The sequence below is a fragment of the Diadema antillarum genome, unplaced genomic scaffold (genome assembly GCF_040938485.1).
Source record: "Diadema antillarum isolate AM-2024a unplaced genomic scaffold, OU_Dant_1.0 seq00000486_RagTag, whole genome shotgun sequence".
Lineage (NCBI taxonomy): Eukaryota > Metazoa > Echinodermata > Echinoidea > Diadematoida > Diadematidae > Diadema > Diadema antillarum.
Genome location: NW_027271449.1, coordinates 430,161 through 453,477, shown reverse-complemented (window position 1 = coordinate 453,477; position 23,317 = coordinate 430,161). Strand labels below are relative to the sequence as shown.

Genomic DNA, 23,317 nt, shown 5'->3' with positions numbered 1-23,317 from the left:
AGGCCCTACCTTGTCATTAGAAGGAAGAAAAAGGCAATTAAACTGCCATTGACAAATACCCTACATGTAGTCAAGCCAGGGTTTTGCTTTCCGTGTTGTGGATATTCTGAGGTGATTTGACCAACAGTCTGTACCCCCAGCCAGAGATTATTTCTGTGCTGTACACAGTACACACATCACATGACTTCAGAGATGGCAATAAAGGCTTCAGTTTTGATATGTGAATTTACAGATCTCTCTTAAAACTCAGACAAAAGAGCAAAGTGTGCCAGACTGAACACATTGTTCTGTGACAGATCTACAATGTATAGTTTGTATTGTATGTGTGCATACAATGTAAAATTGTACTTCAGCTACCCTGAGAGTGAACATTCCTTTCTGTGTGCTATTAAAGATATCTCCCATGTTATCTTGCAGGTGACCCAATTTGTAGAAGGTTTTGTTTTAGACTGTAGGGCCTGCATAGAATACACAGGACAGGGTCAGGGTCTACATGTACAATGTGTAAATCAATAATATGCGTAGGTGGACAGTAAACGGTAGCTTGTGTAATGAGATGCAACTGGTATTGCACAACCTTAAATGAATTTATGCTGATGAAAAATGGTATTATGCCATTTTGTGGCATATAGTTTGTAGAGAAGTAAAATGCAGGGTTTTGCTTAAAGTACAACTGTACCTGGTATGCTGTTATGTGATATGTTTTCAATGGGGCAGCCGCATTGTCAACATCATGTGAGTGAATGTATGATATTTTCTGTGAAATTTTGTCATGGCTTGTCTCAACCCGCATAATTTAGACTAGATCCCACGTTGGAGGACTTCCCCCTCACACGCATTGTGCTTGGCAGATTGCGAGGGCTTTAAAAGCAAATCCAAGATTTACTGATATTTGCATCATGATAGTTCACATATTTTTGTCATTTTTGTATCTAAACACAATCTTATTTTAAGAAAACATATTTTGCGTCATGTTGCAAAAATTTACTTATGAAACCGTTAATTTCAGGTATGTGCAAAAGGGACTGAAACTGTCATACTAACCCAGTCAACTTCCAATGTACGTGTACCGATGTAGATGGGAAACAAACATCTGCAAATCAGGCTAGTTGCTAGCAAAGACTTTGATCTACATGTACAATGTATTCTGCACAAATCTTGCACAAATCGTTTCCTGTTCTGGTTGAAGGGATTCGTTGAAACCAGGACAGAAATTTAGTTGTGTGATCAAACTAGTCTGGTCTTCGTCTTTCTTCTTTGCTGTCTTTTTGTCAAAGTGTGATTTTAAAAGCAATATTTGATGATATAAAATGAATCTGACTACTTCATCATGTGGTACTGAAAAACCTGCCGGCATCCAACGGGAAGTTGATTAGCTGACACTTCCCTTTAAAGTAAGGACCCATCTCACAACACACTGTTCTCCAGTGTGCTCTGTACTTTGGGTGACTCATTCCCCGTGCGATGACACTGACATGACTGCAAAGTGTGTGTAATATTCCAAATGTCATTATTGCCGCAATGTGTCTGTCCCCGCAAGCCAGTTATGAGCCCTGCGGTGCGTGTAGACGAGATGACTCTAGCAGAACCCACGGGATCGGTGATCCCCTCAAAACCATATGGTAAGCCTGTTAGGGTCTCACCGAACATTTCACGGCCTCGCTCCGAATATATCAAGTTCATCTAATATATGCCATTGATGCCAGTGATTTGTATCCTGCAGTGTACATATTGTATGTAGGTGGCGACATTCATGTGAAATGCAGTGATCGTAAGTTTGAATAGCCATTCCCATTAGATTGATAGTCCATTACTTTAGTATCAATCTTGTCAACTACTTTGATGGATGCATGTCATCATGATTATATATTGCATTCGACTTGCATTGTACAATGTTGAAACACAACAAACTTTTTTCCAATCACACATTGTGATTTGTAATATAACACCTAGATGTGGAGTTGAGTAGGCACAGCCATCTGAAGTTTGCTGATATTTTATGGAGGCAATCTTCAATTCTAAAATCTAATTTTACTCTTCTGTTACGTTGCAGTTTGAGATGTGATGCACTCAATTTAAGAGTCATTGCTGGCCGTTCTAAAGCTACATATGTATCAAAGTGGCTTTTATTTCCATAGTGATATGATTGATTCATCTATGAAACTACAATACTGACAGCGGTTTCAGGATTCTGAAGTTCACTTTATTATGAAAGGCGCTGATATCTTGCTGCCAAATTTTATCCAGGAAATGTTACTTCCCAAAGTGTACTTTATCTAGGACAGTCTTGTTGTGTACATTCATGGTTGTAGCAGGGCCTTGCAACAAAATATGAAGAGCATATAATTTGATGGTGCAACAAAAATGCACTTTGATGTACATGAGGTACAGTATGAAAGGAAACCAAAACCCAAAGAGAAATGTGGATTGAGTGAAAGCAGCAACATTAGTAGAACACATAGACAGTAAAAGTTTGAGGAAAATCGGACAATTGATGCAAAAGTTATGAATTTTCAAAGTTTTGGTATTGGAACTGCTGGATGAGGAGACTACTAGAGTTCATGACGTCATGTGTGGACGAGAAATAGGAATTTTACAAAAATTCATTTTTCATGACAATTGTACATTCCATCAACTTGATACTGACAAATGTTAGTGGTAGAAATTATTCTCTCTGCTTTCTGAAATCGGTTAGTCAAGTGCTCTTTCATTATGCTAGAAAAGTGAGAGCATGTTGAATTTTCTTTGTATTTTCTTTATAATTGTTATCAGCACATGATGTCATAAACTCATGTAGTCTCCTCATCCAGCATTTCCAACACCAAAACTTTAAAAATTCATAAGTTTTGCATTGAATGTCATATTTTCCTCTAACTTTCGCTGATCGTGTGTTCTACTTTAATGTTGCTGCTTTCACTCAATCCACATTTCTCTGTGGGTTTTGGTTTCCTTTAACAACGCAAACAACTCAAAAGACAACAGCATGTTACTCACTTGTCGGTGATGTTCAGCATTTAGATGATCCAAATTGTTCATAAGAAATGTACACTGACTGCCTAAAGACGACAATGCCATCACTCTGCAATATTTTCAAGCTTTCTTGATCATTGCATCAGGTCTACTGCTGAAACTTGTCTAAAGCTATTCGAGACAACGTGTGATCGTTTGAAGAAGGAGGGCGATTAGTTTAATAGCACAAATATACAGCTTGACTTTGTAAACATAATGCACATCTTACATGCATACATTTTTAAAATGAATTAATGCCAGCACTCATGATGTAATTAAGTGATATGGTAGCATCTCATCGTACACATAATCATGGGACTTTGCAATCTACATGGCTATCACATCGAATCTGTATGCAGTGACCACCTAATTATAACAACCCCCTTTTCATGTTTCCCTTGAGCAGTCATAGACAGGTTTGATACCAGCTTGTACATATGGAGAGAGAGAGAGGGAATCCAAATAACTCAGCTGTACAATCATTGAAGGATTTTAGTGGACTTTGTACAGTACTGTTTGTTATATTCCACTTTTAGGTCAAATACTCTTCCAATGATTCAGCTTGTCCTATCATCAAGGCTCAATATGGAAATGACGATATCATCATGATTTGTATCACTGCAGGTGTATGACAGAGTATTGCTCCTCCAAATGTTTGGATTGTGATGTAATTGTGCTGATAGGCTGGTACCATGTGATTCTCGTAGCTTTGTTTTCAGTCGCCAAAATTTTATCAGACCTGGTGTGAAATGCATCTACAGTGTAGATGTGATACAGTGTGTATGATGTGTGTGATTGTGCATGCCTGTACAGTTTTTTTAGCCTGCATTGGTTATACATGTAATGCAAGGTCACATACACCATTATAATATGTACCAATAGTGTTAATGGCTCTCTGGTCTGTAGCTGCTTGGAATGAGTGTACATACACTTTCCTCGACAGCATGTGCACGTTTTGCACATGTAGTATAATACATATTTCACACAGCTGATGATAGTGAGGCACGATTACAATGTATGAATGCTAGTGCCCAGGAATTCAGGTTACAAAGTTGCATTGTCCTATTTAAAAAAAAAGAAAATGTTCTTGCACAGGGCAGTATGAAAAAAATAAATCTAAGGTACAAATTGCAGTGTTCTTAAGGAAAGCAGTGAAAAGGAAGTGTCAGAGTGGTATTCAGTGCGTACTGTATATTGTACAAACCTTTAAAAAAATACCAATGAATTTGGATTGTTCCTTCAACATTTAAACTGGATTACATAATGCTCTCTACAAATTCAATTAATCAGAAAAGTTAATCATCTGCATGTAGTCCATCTCTTTATAATAATCAAATGTACCATAAAGAGGCTCCTTCTGAAATTATGGATTGCGAGGTGGCAGGGAGAGTGTGATTGTCTTTGGGATGCAAGCTGTCGAGGTGGCAGGAATACATTGTACGTAATACCACTATTTTCTGAAGGATGCAGCCCCAAAGAAACCAGTGCAGTTTCTGTCACCAAGGAATCCATAGTTTTACTATTTCAGCTCAAAACAGTGTGATATCATAGATTTGTTTTATATTTATCCAGTGAATCTAAAGAAAGACTTGTAAAATTTGTGGAATAAAAAAATAAAAATGTTTACACATACTACAAATGATCAGTGTACCACAGTGAACATGATTTACACAGGTGTCTCTGAGGTACACTGTAGGTATTGATATCACTTTACACAAGCTACTGATGAAAACACAAAAATATTGATTGATCGCATGCACTAGTATGTACAACAACATTCAGGGTGTTGCATTATACAACATGTATCATTGCACTAGTATGTACAACAACATTCAGGGTGTTGCATTATACAACATGTATCATTAGGTGATCCGAGTATCCTCTCGGATCACCTTCTGTATCTGTACTGAATCTTTCTTCTTTCTTTGTTTCTTTCTTTATTTCTCCTCAAAAGTTGTGCAGAGGTTAGCTCAGAAAGTGCATTGCCTCTCAATGTCAAACATATACCATATATGTATCATGTCGCAAAGACGACAGCGCAAGTAAAATCATAGTGATCAGTCGACCGTGACGTCACTATGACGTCATTATATGAAAACACATTTTCATGCATATCTCATTAATGGAATAGAATATTTCAATGAAATTTACGTCACATATATTTCAAGTCAAGCGAATTCTACTCATATTCTCAAAATTCATTTTTATCTCAAAACGCGCGCGTACGCGCGCGTTGAAATATTTGTATGCTCAAATCGAGCTCAAAATTTTTTTGCACACGTTTCAGACCATTTTTAGCATTTTTTGAAAAATTGAAAAAATTGGACGGACGCGTACGCGCGCGCACATATTCGCACGCACAGCTAATATGAAATAGAAATTTTCAATTTTTTCACACGGATTGGATGTCCGAAATGTCAAGAAATATTTCTACCAAGTTTCAAGTCGATCCGATTCAATATGACGTCATACGGGCCCGTCAAATTCAAAATTCCGCGCGTGCGTCAATGGGGATACACAGTGCAACTATGCCAAAAACCCGCCAATTTTAAATCAGATTTTACTCGTCAGGATGGACGGTGACCCCCCATTTTCTTGACATATTCTGAAAGTTGATGAGTTGTACGTGTCATTTCATGGGCTGGCGATGCTGAAAAATTGATTAAAAGATATTAAATTTCTTAATAAAGTAAAAAAAGTAAATTTTCAAAATGACGTCATCAAATTTCAAGTTTACTCGAGCGTATCTCACTAGTCCTTTGCCAATTTTCACCTAAATTTCAATATGTTGTAGCTTATGAAATGCTCTTTCATAAATGTAATTACACAATTTTGATTAGATGACAACATCACCTCGAAAAAATGGATTGAAGGTAACCTTGTCAAATTTGACCAGTTTACGTGTAATCTCTATGGGAGTGCAATTTTTATGGAAATGAAAATTGACATGACTATCTTTATCGAGCACTAGCTCACTTATGCTTCGGTGAATTTCTCTAAGAGTTTAGTATGTTGTAGCTGAGACGTAGGGCTATCGTAAGTGTGCCCTTCGTTTTTTCATACGTTGTTGGGATCACGTGAAAAAACTTGGTTCAAATTAAAGCTTATCTTCGATGTATTGTAATATTTCTTTCTTTTTACAACTTTATGTGCAATAACTCAAGAAAAACATACCCTATCACCACCATATTTTGCACATCTTTAGTTCATGTCACGAACATTATTTCATAAAATAACAACTACTTGATCAGACGCCATCTTGGGTATGTAAATTAGGGTCAAAGGTCATAGATGTTTCATCCTGTATCTTGGTGAATACATGTCCTATCTTTCCCATATTTTGCACACGTAAAGACCATGTTACAGGGATCATTTCATAAAATAACCACTTTTTGCTCAGATGCCATCTTGTCTGTGCAAAGTGGGGTCAAAGGTCATATGTACTTCCTTTTCTATCTTCGCTATGACGTATTATCTCTATGAGAGGGAATTTTTTAGATGTGAAAATTGACATGACTCTCTTTATCGAGCGCTATCTTACTTATGCTTCGGTGAATTTCTCTCAGATTTTAATATGTTGTAGCTGAGACTTTGCACTATCAGGACTCGAATCATTGATTAAAAAAAATCGGATCACCTTAATTTGTCAGTGATGACAAATTACAATCTCTAGTTCATGTTGTCATGGTATAGCACATTTTTTCTCCAAGGCATGTAAATTTCAACATCAACATTATAGGAATGTTATCTTTGGTCACATGATGCTGTGTAGACCAATCACTAAAAAGGATTTATTTGAGAGATATAGTGATTATTATCTCCTGCCTGATAGATATAAGAACCGAGTCTACAATTAGAACAGTGTTTATGGGAATATGAGGCTTTCATAGGGAATGGAATTTAGGCATTTTAGACAGAATGTATCGCATTTTACACTCTATACATGAAGACATTCTTTACATTGGGCTTGTACATCATTGTGCAACATGGCTTTAAATGTGTATGGCAAGGTCAGGGATAATAAGGGATACGCTTGCCAAACGAAAAGCAGTGATTGAATAATGGAACCAAAGTGCAATGCCTAAATCAAATCTGCATGGGTGAGGCGCATTGAATGCCAACTTCACATGGAGCATCAAACCTGGTTCCCCCTTCATAGCAGGTCCCTTCCCTTGCTTATCTGTCCTTACCAGGTGACCTAAGATGCACTTTGTCCTCCTAGATGATGTGGAGGGCATAGTTTTATCTGGGCATGGGATTTAAAAGAATGTCAAGAAGTCCAGTCCAAACCAACATAGCAGAAGAAAAAAAAAACATTGTGCCTTCATTCACCCCCTCTTGTTTTGATAGCACATTTGTTCAAATTGTGTAGTTTCCTTATTTAAGAATTGGTGTGAACTTTGCCATTGAATGAATAATGTACAGTATACTCACACATATAAGCTTATATTTCAAAGTGAATTTCAGAGTAGCAATTCCCTGTCGACAGACTTGCTTGAGGAGCTTAGATTAGCAATACAGCTGTCGCTGTATTTTTCTGGCTCCATCTACTCATTTTCCTGTTTCTCCAGATCATGGCTTTGAGGTTCATAGTTTGTGCCAACTAATACTTCTTCTGAATGGGACATCCAGATTTGATCAGAAGTGAATTACATACCGTTCGACCTTGCCCTGATTTAATGAAAAGTTTTCTGTCCATGTTCTTGCAGTGATTTTTTTTTTTTTTTTTTTTTTTGGGGGGGGGGGGTTAGTGAATGTCTGAATGCATGTTATTATAGATGAAAATTATATGTGAATGAATGTTTATTTTGTTGAGAATAATATGTAATTCATGTGTTTGTGTAGGAGTTTTGTTTGAGTTTGAACTACCCCTTCCCCCATATTAGATTTAAAAAAAAAAAATCATGCCAAGATCACCTCTGCATAATAGGGGATACAGATAAGGGGAAGCCAAATAGGAGAGGTCGGACTGTACATATTTGCATCACTTTTTGCCACTGTGTACATTCAATGGTTGGTTTAGAGTCAAAGGAGCAATACTGCTGACAAAGGTAGTGGAGAACCTGCAATTTGGGCTCTTATGTAACATTTGCCATTTTGTAGAACATGATTTTTAAGAAATTATTTTATTTTAATCACGCATATGTGTAGATGTTTTGAATCTGCAGGCATTGTAGATGATATGAGGTCAGTAAATGAGATTTCGTTTGTTGTAATGTTTAATAGAATGCACAGTGTAGTTTCTGAGAACCAAGTTGTTTCAGTATGCTGTGTGTATTAACAAAACATTCTCCATCATTTCTGTGTCCTTTCAGAATCATTCTATCCTGGTGAGGCCCAGCCAAACTGGAAGGCCATTCCTTCTCACCTCCAGGGGCCCAGCGCTCAGTGCAACATGTCCGGCGGTGGTAAACCGGACTTCAACCTGGAACGACCGTCACCTCACGCCAATGGCCTCTCCGTGGAGGACATCCAGAGGGGAGGACTCACAAACGGGGCAGTAGATGGGGATCAGAGGTCCCAGTCTGATGCAGCATCCAGCTCAGGCAGCGAGCTCCTCATCGACCTGTCAGAAGCAGACTTTGCTCCCTCCGCAAAGCCCTCGCCTCTCCTCTCTGCCCTGCAGGAGAGTCTGGCCTCCCAGAGCAACCAGGAAGGGTCTGAACCAAAAAGTGATGCTCCCAATGATACGGGTGTGGTCAGTGACATTGCCTCTGATAGCAATTCCCAGCTGGATAAGCAAGACCTCACCACATACATGTCCAGTGGCTCAACCCGGTCAATGTCGATAAGTGATTTGCAGAGCATTGGGACCTCTTCCGTGACTGAGGAGCAGGGTTCACGCAGTGACCCACAGCCAGGGGTCGGAGAAGTCAGTGCGGTGGAGCAGACTCATGTTGTGACTTCAACAGAACAGAATTCCTTGCCGCATCTCTCGCACAGTGGCATGTCAAATGGCTTCATGGAGGGATCTACTGTGCAAGACAGCTCTCCTGTGGATACAACTGAAATAAACAGCAGTGACAGTAAACTATATATTGGGCATGAAACATCTAAAGAGCCCAGTAGTGAAACAACGAATCCACCACAGTTAGAAGAGAAAACATCTCAGGATTATAGTTCTTTAAACGGTGGTGAGAACAACAGCATTGATAAGAGCAGTAGCATTGAAACTGTATCCCAGGACACCAGGACCAACGTTAATACCAATGTGCAGAGTGAGGAAGAGCCTTTTACTGGAAAGGGTTCACCAGCAAGCAACTCGCTGAGCTCCAGCACGCCACCTGTTGACACAGAAATCATGCAGGAATACATGAGGCAGGGTGCCAGGCCAAAGCTGCCGGGCTACAGAACTCCAGAGCAGAGTCCTCTGAAAAACACTGTGGAGAAGGGCAAGGAGGCGCCCAGAGATGGGAACGCAAGGATGACCAAGGTTTCTGGCAAAGGGCCGGTGATTGGATTTGGAAATCTGCAGAATGTGACGGTGTCCCAGTCAGACCTGGACGAGTTGGATCGATTGGATTCAAAGCCTTTGGCATGTGATGTGTCAGGGGATAGTGTGCCACGCCCTGCCACAAATGCTCCGTATGGATCACCAATCACCAGTATTGGTCCCGTTCAACCCAATGTGAACACCACAGCTGAAAGCCAACAAATGGGGACATCTGATAATGGTGTCATGCCGCAAAACACAGCTCCTGATAGTCTCAGGAACAATTCCCAAATTCCAAGTTCTGTCAATACTCAACCCACTTTTGGTCTAGTGCCTGTAAATACAGGTGTTGGACCACAAAGTAGTTCTCTGCTAGTTCCGAATGAGCAGGAAACCATTGATGATAGAGTTAGTCCACTGTCAAAAATTCTTGATCGCCAGTATGAGATGGACATTCATTCACATGGTCCAAAAGTAGGCAGCAATGAGCTTTCCAGCATGGATCCATTCTATGGGGGTAAACAGTTTGAGTCATCCACGGAAGAGGAGAGACCCTCAGAGAGTGTGGATAAACTTTCGGAAATGCCATCAACTATGCAAGTACTGCAGGAGCCCTCGGTCAGTCAAAATGTGCAACCTGAAGTTACTGTGAGTAGGGACGGTGTGACTCTCCCTGAGAGTGATACAATGGGCTTTGCCATTGACGCACAGACAGAAAGTGTCCATCCGCAAAGTTCTCTTGGAACTCCTGTGAACCACTTGGAGCAGATTCATCAGCAGGCTCTCCCAGAGAATGTTTGCAATCAGCAGTATAGTCAACAGGGTAACGCTCTGGAGACCACGTTGGCGATGCAACATCCGCAAGGCCAGTATGGCGAGGCCCTCACGAACAATGCTGCCAGTTCCCAAGAAGTCAGGACAAATGATTCCCTGCAAGATCTCGCCCCAGTCCAAAGCCTAGCTCTCCCTGCTGGGGCACCCCCACAACTCTCAACAGCCCAACCCATTCAGCCAGGGATGGTGCCAGAGATGGGCATCGATGCCCAGCTTGCGGACCAGAGTCAGGAGCTTCCTCCAGATCCTCCCACCTACCAACAAGTGGAGCAGGCGACAACCAGGGAGCATCCCATAGTGTCACGGCAGGGGCTTACCCTGAACTTTGATCACACCAACCATGAGCAGGTGAATGGATACGGCCCCTCCTTAACCGACACTCCTCAAGATTACGTGTACGGAGGAAGCGAATCCTCCCATTTCACTACCCCGCCCAATGTCGCTCTGACTCCGGACTTTGCTCTTCCGGCAGATGGACCGAATGGTGTCACCGAGGCATCCCATGGCATGGTGCCCGGTGACAGTGAGATCGTGGTGGAGAATGGTGATGCTTCCATTCCCGAGGGCATCGACCCCATGATCGCTGAGAACAATGCCCTCAATGCCCAACACATGCTGCCGGAGCAGGATGGAGAGGGGGGAAATGTGGCCGTGCCCGGGGAGGTTGCACCAATCTGGATTCCTGACTCGGAGGCACCCACCTGTATGAAGTGTGGCGTCAAGTTCACATTTAGAAAGCGAAGGCATCACTGCCGTGCCTGTGGGAAGGTATGGACGTACCCCCCTGCTTAGCCTTTTGTCAAGGCCCTCTCGCTGTATGGTGAAGAGAGCCCAGCTGAGTGGGGTTGCGCGAGGGCCTTTTGAGATCTGCTTCGCATCCTTTTGTTAGCCCTTTGAATTACCGAGTTTTGCTCCCCGATTTCGGGAGCAAAAGTCGGACCAATCAGCGTGTCTGTCTGCTCGAACCCGATTTGAATGGAGCGAATGCACGCCGCAGACCACACAGAACTCTACACACACAGAGTGTGTAGAGTTCTGTGGCAGACCTCTGCGAGTGGTCAGTGATGCATGCGAACAGACATGACAACACGTTCAAGACTGAGGATTCGGGGAGCGCGCCATTCCATTGGTTTACCGGAACCCGATAAAATGAGTATTCAGAAGGGTTCACGTGTCATGAATAATAATGTGTGAAGCAGATCTCAAAAGGCCCTCGCGCTGGCGCGCTCGGCTGGTCTCGCTTCGCTCGCCCATTACAGCGAGAGGGCCTTGACAAAAGGCTACCCCCTGCTCTACCCCACCCCTCCCCCAGTTCTTACAAAAAATTATGAAAATATAGGTCCCTATTCTCTTTGAATTGGCAAAACACTTACATCAGCAGCCATCTTTGGCTAACATATTCCTTTTTGGTCATATTGAAAGTTTCTATCTCTGCCACTGTAAATATTCATCTTGTATTATCAGTGCTTAATATATATTCATTCGATCAAAATATGCAAAATTGCTGTGGACAGATATACTAGTGTTCTGCATTATAATATGCATTTAAGAAAGTGCTGGTTTTAAACCCATGAAGCATTGACCACACAGACCATTTTTTTACTTTCCAACCTGAAACTCTGATGGTTCTAACTATTAAAACATGTCATGCCTACTTATTGTAGTAATATTATATGTGATCAGAATGGCATTCAAACACAAAGCCTTCTTTGTTCCATCTCATCATCAGGTGTTCTGTTCCAAGTGCTGCAACGTGAGAATCAGGCTGAAGTACATGGACAGCAAGGAGGCCAGAGTGTGTGTCAACTGCCTCAATGCAATACTCACAGGCACGTATGATAACCAGGACCGGTATTCAGTAACGTTCATAAGACAGTTTGAGAGAGATACAGAAACTTTAATCTCTTATAGTGTGTTGCCAATTTAAGGAGCAGTTAAAAAGTTAACAATGAAGAAGCTTTTAGAATCGTACAACCAAAATAAAATATTGTATACAAATGTTTTTCTACGTCCCCCCTTTTAACAGCTCAAGCTGCACTGCTCATAAGCCCTCTTGTACAAATATGCATGATAGAAACTGCTGAATTATCAGGATTTATGTTTCAAGTTGTGATGTATCATTCAGAATTCAAGTATAACACATCATAACCGATCATGAGAAACTTCACTAGTTGCTGATGCTTATTTCATGTCTTTGTCTTTTTGTTCTCTCCATGCTCCATCCAGCTGAGGCACTAGAGCGAGTGAGAAGGCAAGGCGGCAACACGTCGCTGGAGAACAGCCCGGCTGGTTCACCGGCCCACCAGCCGGCTGTCGGCCAGGCAGCCCAGTCCGAGGCAGGCCCGGCTCAGGACGGCTCCATCCAAAGGAGCAAGTCGGTTCTCAGGAGACCCATGTCAGAGGGTGAGGAAAGACCTAACACTGGGAACGGTGCATAGCCACATCTCAATGTCACAAACTGATGCAAGTGCACATGCTTTTGTGTCGTACAGATCACCAAGAAGTGATCACCACTTAGTTGAGATAGCAGCATATTTGGAAATTCTAATACTGCAATTACAAAGTTACTGACCACATTATGCTGAGGCATGCATTGCTTTGCTGGGGTTTTTTTTTTTGTTTCTTTTCATTCCATGTTATTTTTTTTTTTTTGGGGGGGGGGGGATTGTATGAAAACACTAAGAATAGACACAGTGGTACAATATCTTGCGTAAAATAAGAGAATGAAGGCTAACCTTTCTTTCAGCAAGTGTCAGGAAGTAATAAAAATTCAGATTTTGAGAAGTCATGGAGGAAAAAAACAAATTGGCAAGAAAGAGTGGCATACCATAAGTGGCATGCCACTGACGAAAGGACAATGTAATTGGGATTACTGAACAAGGGCAGGAAGTTATATTACCTACCTTCTTCTTTCCCCAGGCTCCAGACCAAAGGAGACGAGAAATGTTCATTTTTCAGATGGCACTGCCCCTGGTATGGACTCCGGCCAGTCGCCAGTGGAAGGGGAGGATGGTGGAGAGACCCCGGCAGTGTCAGGTGTGGGGGAGGGCGGTGTGACAGTCGCGCCCGTCGAGCCCCCCTCCCAGTCCCAGGCCATCCCAACCTCGATCCGTGGCATCCCCGAACTGCAGGGCGGCAACCGGAGGCGGCTGCAGCGGCAGGGCTGGCACAAGAGCCTCATACCGGAGGACGAGAGCAGGCTGCCCCCAGTCATCCTCACCACGGAGGTGAAAGGAGGTCGGTGCCCATCTCTGATTATCTTATATAATGATGATAATGATAATAGTAATAATGATAGCAATAATAATGATGAGGATAAAAATGCCAATAATGAGGTCTTTATCCAGGGTAGCCTCTTCAGTGTTGCCACTGCTCTAACAGAGGGCCCTGGCTTGAGTATACCCTAGCGTTGCCAGGTACCCATTTATATAACAGTGGTGCAGGGAGTGCACTGGCTGTCGAGTGGGGGCTTGGTAGTCCAGTGGATAAGACGCCTGTCTTGTAGTCAGGAGATCATTGGTTTGAGTAAAACCCTAGTATGTATGCCCATGAGTTTTTATCATGTCTTCTTCTAAAACACTGAATAATTGGTGCTTATTTATGTCAATGAAGAGCCAATTGTCAATCAGTTGCAACAGGGAAACCCTCATATAAAGAACTCGCGAACGACAAGGTACCGCTTTTACCAAAATGACTTCACAGGTCCAGATTTTCCATTTCTGTACTGAGAGTTCATTTATGAGGTACTGGTTATAGCAAGGTCAAGTCAGTGGCCCCTGCAACCTTACTGCAAATAGGGTTTCCATGTATCAAGGTTTTAAAGCAGGTTGACAGTTAGTCATCAGGATGAAAGGCAGGCCAGTGATGATATGTTTGATATCGAAATCATTATTGCATTATGTATTCCATGAGACCCAATGTGAAAAAGACTACTATCTGGGGATAGTATTCTGGAGTATACATGTATTCAGCATCATGAATGCCTTCATTTATACTTTAGAAGAAGAAATGGCAGTGTTTCCTTGATAGGTGTGCCTTTTTTGTCTGCTGAAATATAGACAGTCAAGTCATTTCTTATATAATACTGATACTGAACCGTCGGCTACATGTGAGTTGTTGTTGGTTTTTTTTCCAATCTTGTGCTCTGTTTTCTTCCTTTTTGGGCAGAATTTTCCGTCGATGACAACCCAAGCATGGAAAAGATTCTCTCTGATCTTAAGAGTGAGTAGCTTCATGCAGAGTCTTGTGGACATTATGTCCATGAAGGTTGTGTATTGATGGTGTCTGCTTTATAGCAGGCTAAAACAGGCAGAGAACTGAGTGATTCCCTTGTATTGATATTGAATATTTTTCATAGATTACAAGTTAGTGATGGTAGAGACAAAAACTGATAGGGGAAATATGTTTTCATTGGCATTATTTTCCACTTTTAATCATCTCACCGCATCAGTGAGGATAAGCCATGAAAAACACCTGCTGATAAAATTTGCTGTCCAACATAATGAAAAAAAAGAAGATATACAGTGTACAGTCATACCTATTTATAGCGGCCGCCCCAAGGGAGACAAAAAAGGTGGTTGTTACAATGTATAGACAGGTGGCCGCAGCTATACACAGGGTCTTCCTAATGGATTTTCTCTCCAGAAAATTACTGTTAGTGGCCGTGTACAGCAGGTGGCTGCTATAGACAGGTTGCCGCTATGGCAGGTTTGACTGTATCAGATTTATTAACAGAAAAAAGATGGAACAAGTAAAATCTTTGAATTGTCTCCATAGGGAATGAGTTCATGAAATCTGTTGATATGTCTTCTATTTTTCATTTTCCTTCAGTTGTCCTAAAGAAACATCAAAGAAATTGTGTTTGATTACCCATATCTAATCCCACCTCATCTCAAATTAAAACTGGACCGTACTTGCCTACACCTAAACAGGAGTTCATTGTTATGCAACAGTGCTTGTAAACACATTTTCATTACATTATGCTACATAATTCATGGTGATCTTGACCACATGAATGCAAACGTGTCATGAAAAACAAACAAAAAGCCATGAAATGACATTTGTAGTCCAATAGAGACCACTTGACTGAAATTCAAGCTTTGCTTTCTCCTACCTGCACAATGAATTCCTGCTTTCACCTCAAGTTTCTCTGTGTTGCCAGATTTGAATTTCAGGTCATTTTATTTTATAGAGAAACCATTATCAAGTTACTGTTTTCTCACCGTACATTTATTTTGGTATTAATGCATATTATCGTACTGAATTGTGCTTTGTCTGTTGCTGCTGTTAGTCCGATACTGTGGAGTCAAATTCTTGTCTTTTATTCCCCTAGGTGAGAATCCAGATCCTGTTGTATTCGTGCTCAGCAAAAACCTGATGGTAGTGGTCCAGATAGTTGACTGTGAGTAAAAAGAAGCCGTCTTTAAAGGTGGCCTCACACTTTGGTTTTTTCGATCGCAGTGCTTGCGATCTGTTGCGGTTACCAGATCGCAATCATCGAGTCGCATAGTGTGAGTGCAACGACCGCAAGGCTTGCGAAATTCAGCCGGTCGCAAGGGTTTGCAGAGGCAACCGCAGACGATCGCAAGGTTTTGAACATGTTCAAAATTTGACAGCAGCCGCAAGGAGGTCGCAAAGCTTGTGGACGATTCCAAGTTGCGAGAAGTTACATGCGGTCGAGAACCGCGTGCGACTTCTCGAAACCGCAAGCAGTCACAAGAAAAAGCCGCATAGTGTGAGGCCACCTTTAGCCATCCAATTCAAACTTTACTGGCTGACGTTTACCTCGTTCTATGACATGTTAAGGCCACCGCACACTACACGATCAGACTGGTCTCAAAGTCTTAAGCCAAGCTGGGTCTTAATACCAGTCGTACGACCGGACACCGCACACTATACGATCCGACTGTAAAGTGCGCGCACTGCGTGCGCTTGCATTTTACTGCATTGTGAATGGCTGAAAGCCTACGACCAGTCGTAGAAATTCAACATGTCCAATCTCTACAACTGGCGCTAAGACCCAGTCGTACGACCAGAAAAGGCCAAGACTGTGACGTCACACTTCTAGTCTTAAGGTCTTAAGACCGGTGAATCGGGGCAAAATCGTGTAGTGTGCGGCGGGCTTTAGTTCATATGATGTACACCATTTACAAATGTTTGGTTTGCACTATAAAAAGATGTGTACAGTGTATGTATACATACTTCATGAGAGAGAAGCGAATAATTCCTACTTTAATTCAGAAAGTCACTCCAGTTTTTTAATTCATTTACATTGTAGCTGTTTTGAGTATTCAAGATATTTCATCTCAAAAGTAATGCTGAGGAGTCAGATATCAATTGTCATTTCAAATTTGTGAAGGATACTTTTTTTATATCAATTACTTCAACTTTGCCAAGAAATTGTTCATGCTGCCTCAGTTTGTAGAGTATCAAAAAGTGTGATAACATACTGTTACAGTATATTCAAGAAAAATCCAAAACTTATTTAATACTCAAGGTTTGTATCAGCTGATATTGCAGGCATGGTGTCCATTTGTAGCTGCAGTGAGTAGTAGCAATACGCGACGGCAAGTTCTTTCCTATGCACCAACGACTCTTGAAACTTTTGAAATGTGATGTCATCATCCGTTCGTTGAGTAAAATAAGAGTTAACTCTCTCACGACCAGAATATCAAAGTGCCAGTGATGTTCAGGTGTGAGTTTCTTCAATTTGTCTCCCTCTACAAATGAAATTTGTTAAGATCGCAGCGCAACATGTTTGTTAATTTACAGATCAGCAGTTGGGATCTTCACAAATTTCATTTGCAGAGGGAGACAAATTGAAGAAACTCACCGGAACCTCCACCCCTCTGAATAATATCTTGCTGCCAATGAAGTTACTTGCACACGGATTACCAACAGTAGTGGTAGCATTAATCTTTCTGAATTGATGTCCATCCTTTGCTCTGTACCGACGGTGCTTGCAGTGAACTGCTGCGTCAACCGCACCTGTTGGTGCTTTAGCTCCAAAGGTCTGGCCACTGTCGGGCAGGACGAGGTGGTGGTCGTCCTGGAGTGTCTACCGGACGAGAAGGATATCCCCCGAGACATCTTCTGCCACATGTACAGCCTGTATGAAGACGCCAAGAGGGGTGAGTGTTGCACCCCTTCTCTCTTCACAATCAGGCTTTGTGCACCCATTCCTTGTAGGTTGTTTGACCTTGGACTTCAGAAAACTTATGCATTGCACACATTTTATATACACTTGCTTCTCCGTCATGGGCATCCTGATAGTAGAATGTAATGTCTTTATTAAAGGGAGAACATAATTTTCATATGCCTGCAAAACTGTTGATTTTTGCTCTCAAATTTACACTTCTGTTTAAGAAATGCATGAAAGAACATCTTGATAACAAGATTTAAGTTGGGTAATGGTGAAAATGTAAAACATTAACCAGATCGGTTTGCCAGACATACTACAGTCTCAGAGCATACCCGATTGTGGTTGCTACATGTATATATATTTTTTAAATTCATTATCAATAATCAACAAATCAGGCCACAGCAGTATCCACTCATCTTCAGAGCTGGAGTGAATCGCAGTGTGATTGTGAATGTTAATGTGATTGATAGGACACAATCAATCATCTCGTACCGTTCTACCCACCCACTGCTAATTGGGACTCTCAGTTTAGACCAGTTTACAAGGCATCTTAGTAATTACCTAGTGTATGGTAGAAAAAAAAGAATGTAGAAATTTCGTATAGAGTAATGTACACTAGTTGTGCTTTGGCCACACTACTAGTGATCTTACACATGTACAAATTGTATGTATTTGTGAATAAAAAGATGCCTGTAATGTTGGCTGTGAAATTCTGAAAAGCATCTAGCAAAGGAAGCATCTTTCTTGCATGATTCTTTCCTAGGCATCACGGTAACAGACATGAGCCACACCCTGTTTGCTGGAGGCAGTTTCCTTGGTAGCAGGGACCACGGGGGCTTCCTCTACATCCGCCCCACCTTCCAATGCCTGCAGAAGCTGATCCTGCCCGAGGCGCCCTACCTGGTGGCCGTCCTCCTCCAGAAGTGGGAGACCCCCTGGGCCAAGGTCTTTCCCCTCAGGCTGCTCCTCAGGCTCGGTGCAGAGTTCAGATGTGAGTCATTTTTTGGGGGAAAGCAGTTTGTTTAAGGAGTTTTGTATTGAGAATAAGCTCTCCAGTGATCAGTGTTTGTCTCTATTCAAACCTCTGCACGGATTTCAAATGTGAGTTTTTGAAAAGCTTTGCTTTGAGACTGTATTCATCATTGATCAGCAAATGAACAAAGAAAGGTAAAAGAAATGTAAAATTGCAAAGGAATGTTTGGCAATTTCCAATGATAACTATTAATAGACGATTTACAAGTCTTTTTTCCGGGAGGGGGGGGGGGGGGGGGGGGGGGGAGGGTTACATAATTGTGCATTCTGTTTGAAAAATGCCATAAATTCAACAACAAAATATTTGACTTTATAGAGTGAAAGTGATTAAAGTACACACATAAATTTATGGAAAGAATGAAAGAAAGAAAGAAAGAAAGATAGATAGATAGATAAGTAGATAGATAGATTGATTGATAGATAGATAGATAGATGGATGAATATTTATATGAAGGGTTTTATGCCAGTGATAAACACCAGATAAGAGGGTATTTGTAGAAATGATTGTCAAAAGGTATTTCTGTAAAGCAAATGAGGCAAAGCAAAAGGGGGTTTTGACTCTCCAATGTTATTGAGGATGGATGTTCCAGCATACTCTCTGTACATGCCCTGTATTTTTAGGAGTGACAGCATTGATCATTACTATTTTTGCACAGATTTAATTTTCATGAATTTCACGAATAACTATTGGGCCGCAAATTGAACAACACACGAAAATATTGCTGTCAGGATAGGCATTAGTGCACTGACGATAGCGTGATGTCAAATCATGAAAACATCGTACAAATATGTCCACAACCTCCTCATTTTCAAAAATATCTGGATAGTATAGGTTGTTGAAATAAAATATGTAAGTAGTTATGTCAGGGCTGCACACTGGCGCCGGTCCGACGGTCAAAGACCGGTAAAAGTCACTGTCGGACCGGTAACTTTTCAGGAAATCCACAAGTTACCGGTCCGACATGACCAGTAAAAAAAAAAAAAGCATTGGTGGGGTCAGTAGAAAGGAAAAGAGCAGCCCCGATCAGGGAGAAACAGAATGCAAGATATCGCACTGTTCAACAAGTTTTACGCAAGTTTTCGTTTATGTCTACCGGTGCAATTTGTACAGTAAACATAGTTTTGAGCACTAGCAGTCGACCAATTACATTCGCCCTCGCTTGCGCATTTGGCGCTGCTCACGCACTGCCATGCAATGCAATACATGCAAAGCAAACGATGCAAAGCATGTACAGTGTAACTGCTTCTCGTTTGCTTGCGATCGGCGGTCATGCCAGACAAGAAGCATTGAAAGAAGCGCACACATTTCTGGGTCATTTTACTCATGATTTTTTAACGCAAGATCGTTCCGATCCCGGCTTCGCAGCAGCGTGGCAGTTATGTTAGAACTAATTTACTTGTGTCGATTTGTAGAAAAAGTAAAAACACATTCGATATTCAGCGATACAGTAAATGGATCTGATTGCGTTTATTTTCATTTTGCACAGTCATTTCACAAATTGATATTTTCATTCGCTCAGAATGTTCTCATAACGAAGATAGGCGCAAAAAGGATCACGAAATCGGCCCTTCCGTGTACTTTTTAAGAACGCATGCACAAAATGTGAAGAGATAATACTAGGGAGAAAAAAAAATCATGAAATTATGGCAGTCCCGCTTACATATTTCAGGTAGAAATCGTCCCCCAAAAAGGATCATGAATTCGACCGGCCGCGTCGTATCTTCCAAAAGATAATGTACGAAATGCGAAGAGGTTATAGAGGAGAAAAAGAAAAAAAAAAGGACACATTTTGGTGAGTGCATCATAAACGATTACAGCCGAATAACAATTCATGAAATCAACGCAATCCCGTTGAAATTTGAGGAAATAATAGGCGCAAAAAAAGGATCTTGAATTCAGTCCTGCATGCTGTCTTGGTTATCAAAAACGCATACACAAATGCGACGAGATTATCGGGAGAAAAATAAAAAAAGACATTTTTACCCTTCTGGTGCGTGTATTACAAAAGATTACATCCGAAGTAATTCATGAAATCGCCACAATCCCGCTGATATTTGAGGTAGAAATAGGCGCAAAAAGGATTGTGAATTCGGCCGTGTAGTATACCTTGTAGATAAGAACGCATGTACGAAATGGGGAAAAGATTAGCGGGAGAAAAATAAAGGACACATTTTCACCCCTTTTGGCGCTTGCATCATATAAATTACAGCCAAATAGTACCGGTAATTCATGAAAATTTCGCAATCCCGTTGGAATTTGAGTAAACAATAATAGACGCAAAAAGAATATCGAATTCGGCCCTGCATGCAATGTGTAGGGACTTATTTTGAACCATTTATTATCAGTGTTTCCCCCCTTCTGTTATAACATGTACCACCCCTCTACACACCAATACATCAACCCACACCACATACATATTCACATCCACATGCATCCACGCACCTCACCTATCACAGACACACCACATATCACATGACATTTTCCCGCTCTTTTCACTTCACATCCATTGGCCCCTGTAATACTGAAAACATGCCAAAATCACCCAAGCCTACACATCATTTACATATTATGAATATTTAGCTGTAACCTTTGTTTCCTTATTTGCATGTTTTGTTATGTTGATTCTGTATATGAATATTCATGTTACAACCTGGATTTTCATGTGAACTCATGCTAAATTACGAAGAATAAACTGGCTACAAGTTAGTTAGCCAGGGGACTCCTTCCAGGTACCACGTGTGTGCTGCTCTAGTCTGCTGTTGGTGTACGTGTGATGAGTGCTAGAGAGCTGAGAGAACCCGAGCCTTACAACTGGTGGCAGCAGTGTGTTTTTCTAGCGCTCTTTTCCCCAGAGAAACAGGCAGCGTTTGACCAGCAGCCACTAATAGCCAAATTTGAGGCTATATTTTCACCCTTCTTCGATTTTTGGCATTTTACCGTGCTTCATGTGAATCTTGCTCAGCTTTGAAGGATTTTCATCGCACTTTGTTGGATGCAGTTCAGCACACTTATACTGAATTTATACTCCATCCTGCTGTGATTGATATTCGCCCTTCATCGTGAATTACTTCACTTTTGCCAGGAGTTGGCAGAATTTTGAGCAAAGTGGTGATATTTTGGAATTGTGTTTTCACTGTGAATTCTGGAAGGATCAATTCTACTCTGCTTGGAGTTCGCATGACTGTTACACCGTGACTCTACAGCAGTTGAGAACACCCTGTATATACCTGAAGGCAAGTACCTCATCACTGCAACACATTGTGAGGATAGACACAAGAGTGAATTTTGATAGAGGTGAGCCATTCAGAGTTGTTTCCCCCCTGGAATTTTAACCCTTTGTGTGCATGAGTTGGAAGACTGTACTACATTTTCCCTGCTGTATGAATGCTGGTTTCCCGCTTCTTGTTGCACTCTCCTAATACTTACCTTCTGGTACGAGACTTGTGATGAGGTTGAGTGGACATCCTTAAGTGCAGTAAGGCTGAAAGCATTGGATACAGTACAGCTATTTTTGGTCTCCCTACTTCATTTGGCACGCTTTTGATATGAGTACATTCAAACTTGATCTCCCAGAAGTCTTCACGGGAGAAGATGGAAAGAACTTTGGGCAATGGGTACGTAGACTTGAAGTTGCAGCTGAAGTCCTCCCCCAGTCAGAGAACAAGCTTCATCTCCTGCTCCCAACTAGATTGGCAGGTGCAGCGTTCACTGTGTGGGAAAGTATCCCAAGCTCAGATCAGAAAGACTACAACCTAGTAAAGAAGAAATTGGCAGCAGTCTTTGGGAATACCAACTACCTCACGACATTCAAATCATGCATTGACGCACGCAAGAGACGGGGAAATGAATCCCTCGAAGTGTTTGCAGCCGCAATTACCACACTGGTAGAGGAAGCATTTCCAAACTATGATGCTGCAGGCAAAGAGGGTGAGAAGTTCAGACGATTTGTGGCAGGTATTGACAAGGCACTCCAAATTAAAATCCATGAAATGGGAGCGACAACATTTGAAAACGCACTTGACATCGCTGTACGGGTGGAAAGAGCAAGTAGCATTGGCAAGACAGCATTGCAGTCAGACCAAGTAGTCGCATCCACATCTGAGAAAGAGGATCACATGTTGCTAAAGCTTGAGAGAGTTTTACAGCGTTTGGATGAAGTTGAACTCAAGCTGGAAACACTTCAACTGAAATCCAGCCTTCATCGTTCTGGAAGTCCTCACCAGCAACCAACCATGCCACACACTTTTGAACGACATTCCAGACCGAGACACAGATATCTCAATGACCAGTGGTACCAGTCAGCTCGGTCACCCAGCCCACAACGATCACCCGGCCCAGGGCAAGTACATCAACGTCATTTCAGGTCACCAACCTCGCATTACCACTCACACCATCATCGTTATCGGTCTCCAAGTCCCCCTCCATCTCACCACAGACGACGAGATTTCAACGAACATTGGAGTCCACAACCCAGGTCAAGCCCATCTAGACACAGATCTGATGGGAACAGAAGATCATCTAGCCCCGACAGATACCAGTCACAGAGTCCATACTGGGAACAGTACTCCAGGGCACCACACTGGCAGTCATCACAGGGTGATAGACATCGGCAAGACAGAACAGAGCCTCGGTATCCTCGCATGAACCACAGTCCTTCAAGAAGAGTGCACTTTGATGACCAGGGAAACGATTGGTAGTTGGTGATGAGGGTCAGTCATCAACTACGTCAACACGAGTACAGAACAAACAGACCCAAACCCAAAATCCAGCATGCCAGCCATCCGCTATGTCTGTAGATGACACACGAGGCAGACGTCATCCTTCATCTCCTCCTCCGTACATCCCAGCGATTGTGGATAACACATAC

The 23,317-nt window shown here is 41.8% G+C and overlaps 1 protein-coding gene across 1 annotated transcript in view; it reads left to right on the top strand.

The window, feature by feature from the left end:
• LOC139733684 (uncharacterized) overlaps positions 1–23,317 on the top strand; it is a 56,158-nt gene that overhangs the window by 12,438 nt on the left and 20,403 nt on the right. The window contains exons 2-9 of the mRNA XM_071644497.1: positions 8,325–11,044; positions 12,006–12,105; positions 12,503–12,679; positions 13,196–13,513; positions 14,444–14,497; positions 15,609–15,677; positions 17,242–17,406; positions 18,181–18,408. Coding sequence (XP_071500598.1) covers positions 8,325–11,044; positions 12,006–12,105; positions 12,503–12,679; positions 13,196–13,513; positions 14,444–14,497; positions 15,609–15,677; positions 17,242–17,406; positions 18,181–18,408 — 3,831 coding nt within the window. The remainder of the gene's footprint in view (positions 1–8,324; positions 11,045–12,005; positions 12,106–12,502; positions 12,680–13,195; positions 13,514–14,443; positions 14,498–15,608; positions 15,678–17,241; positions 17,407–18,180; positions 18,409–23,317) is intronic.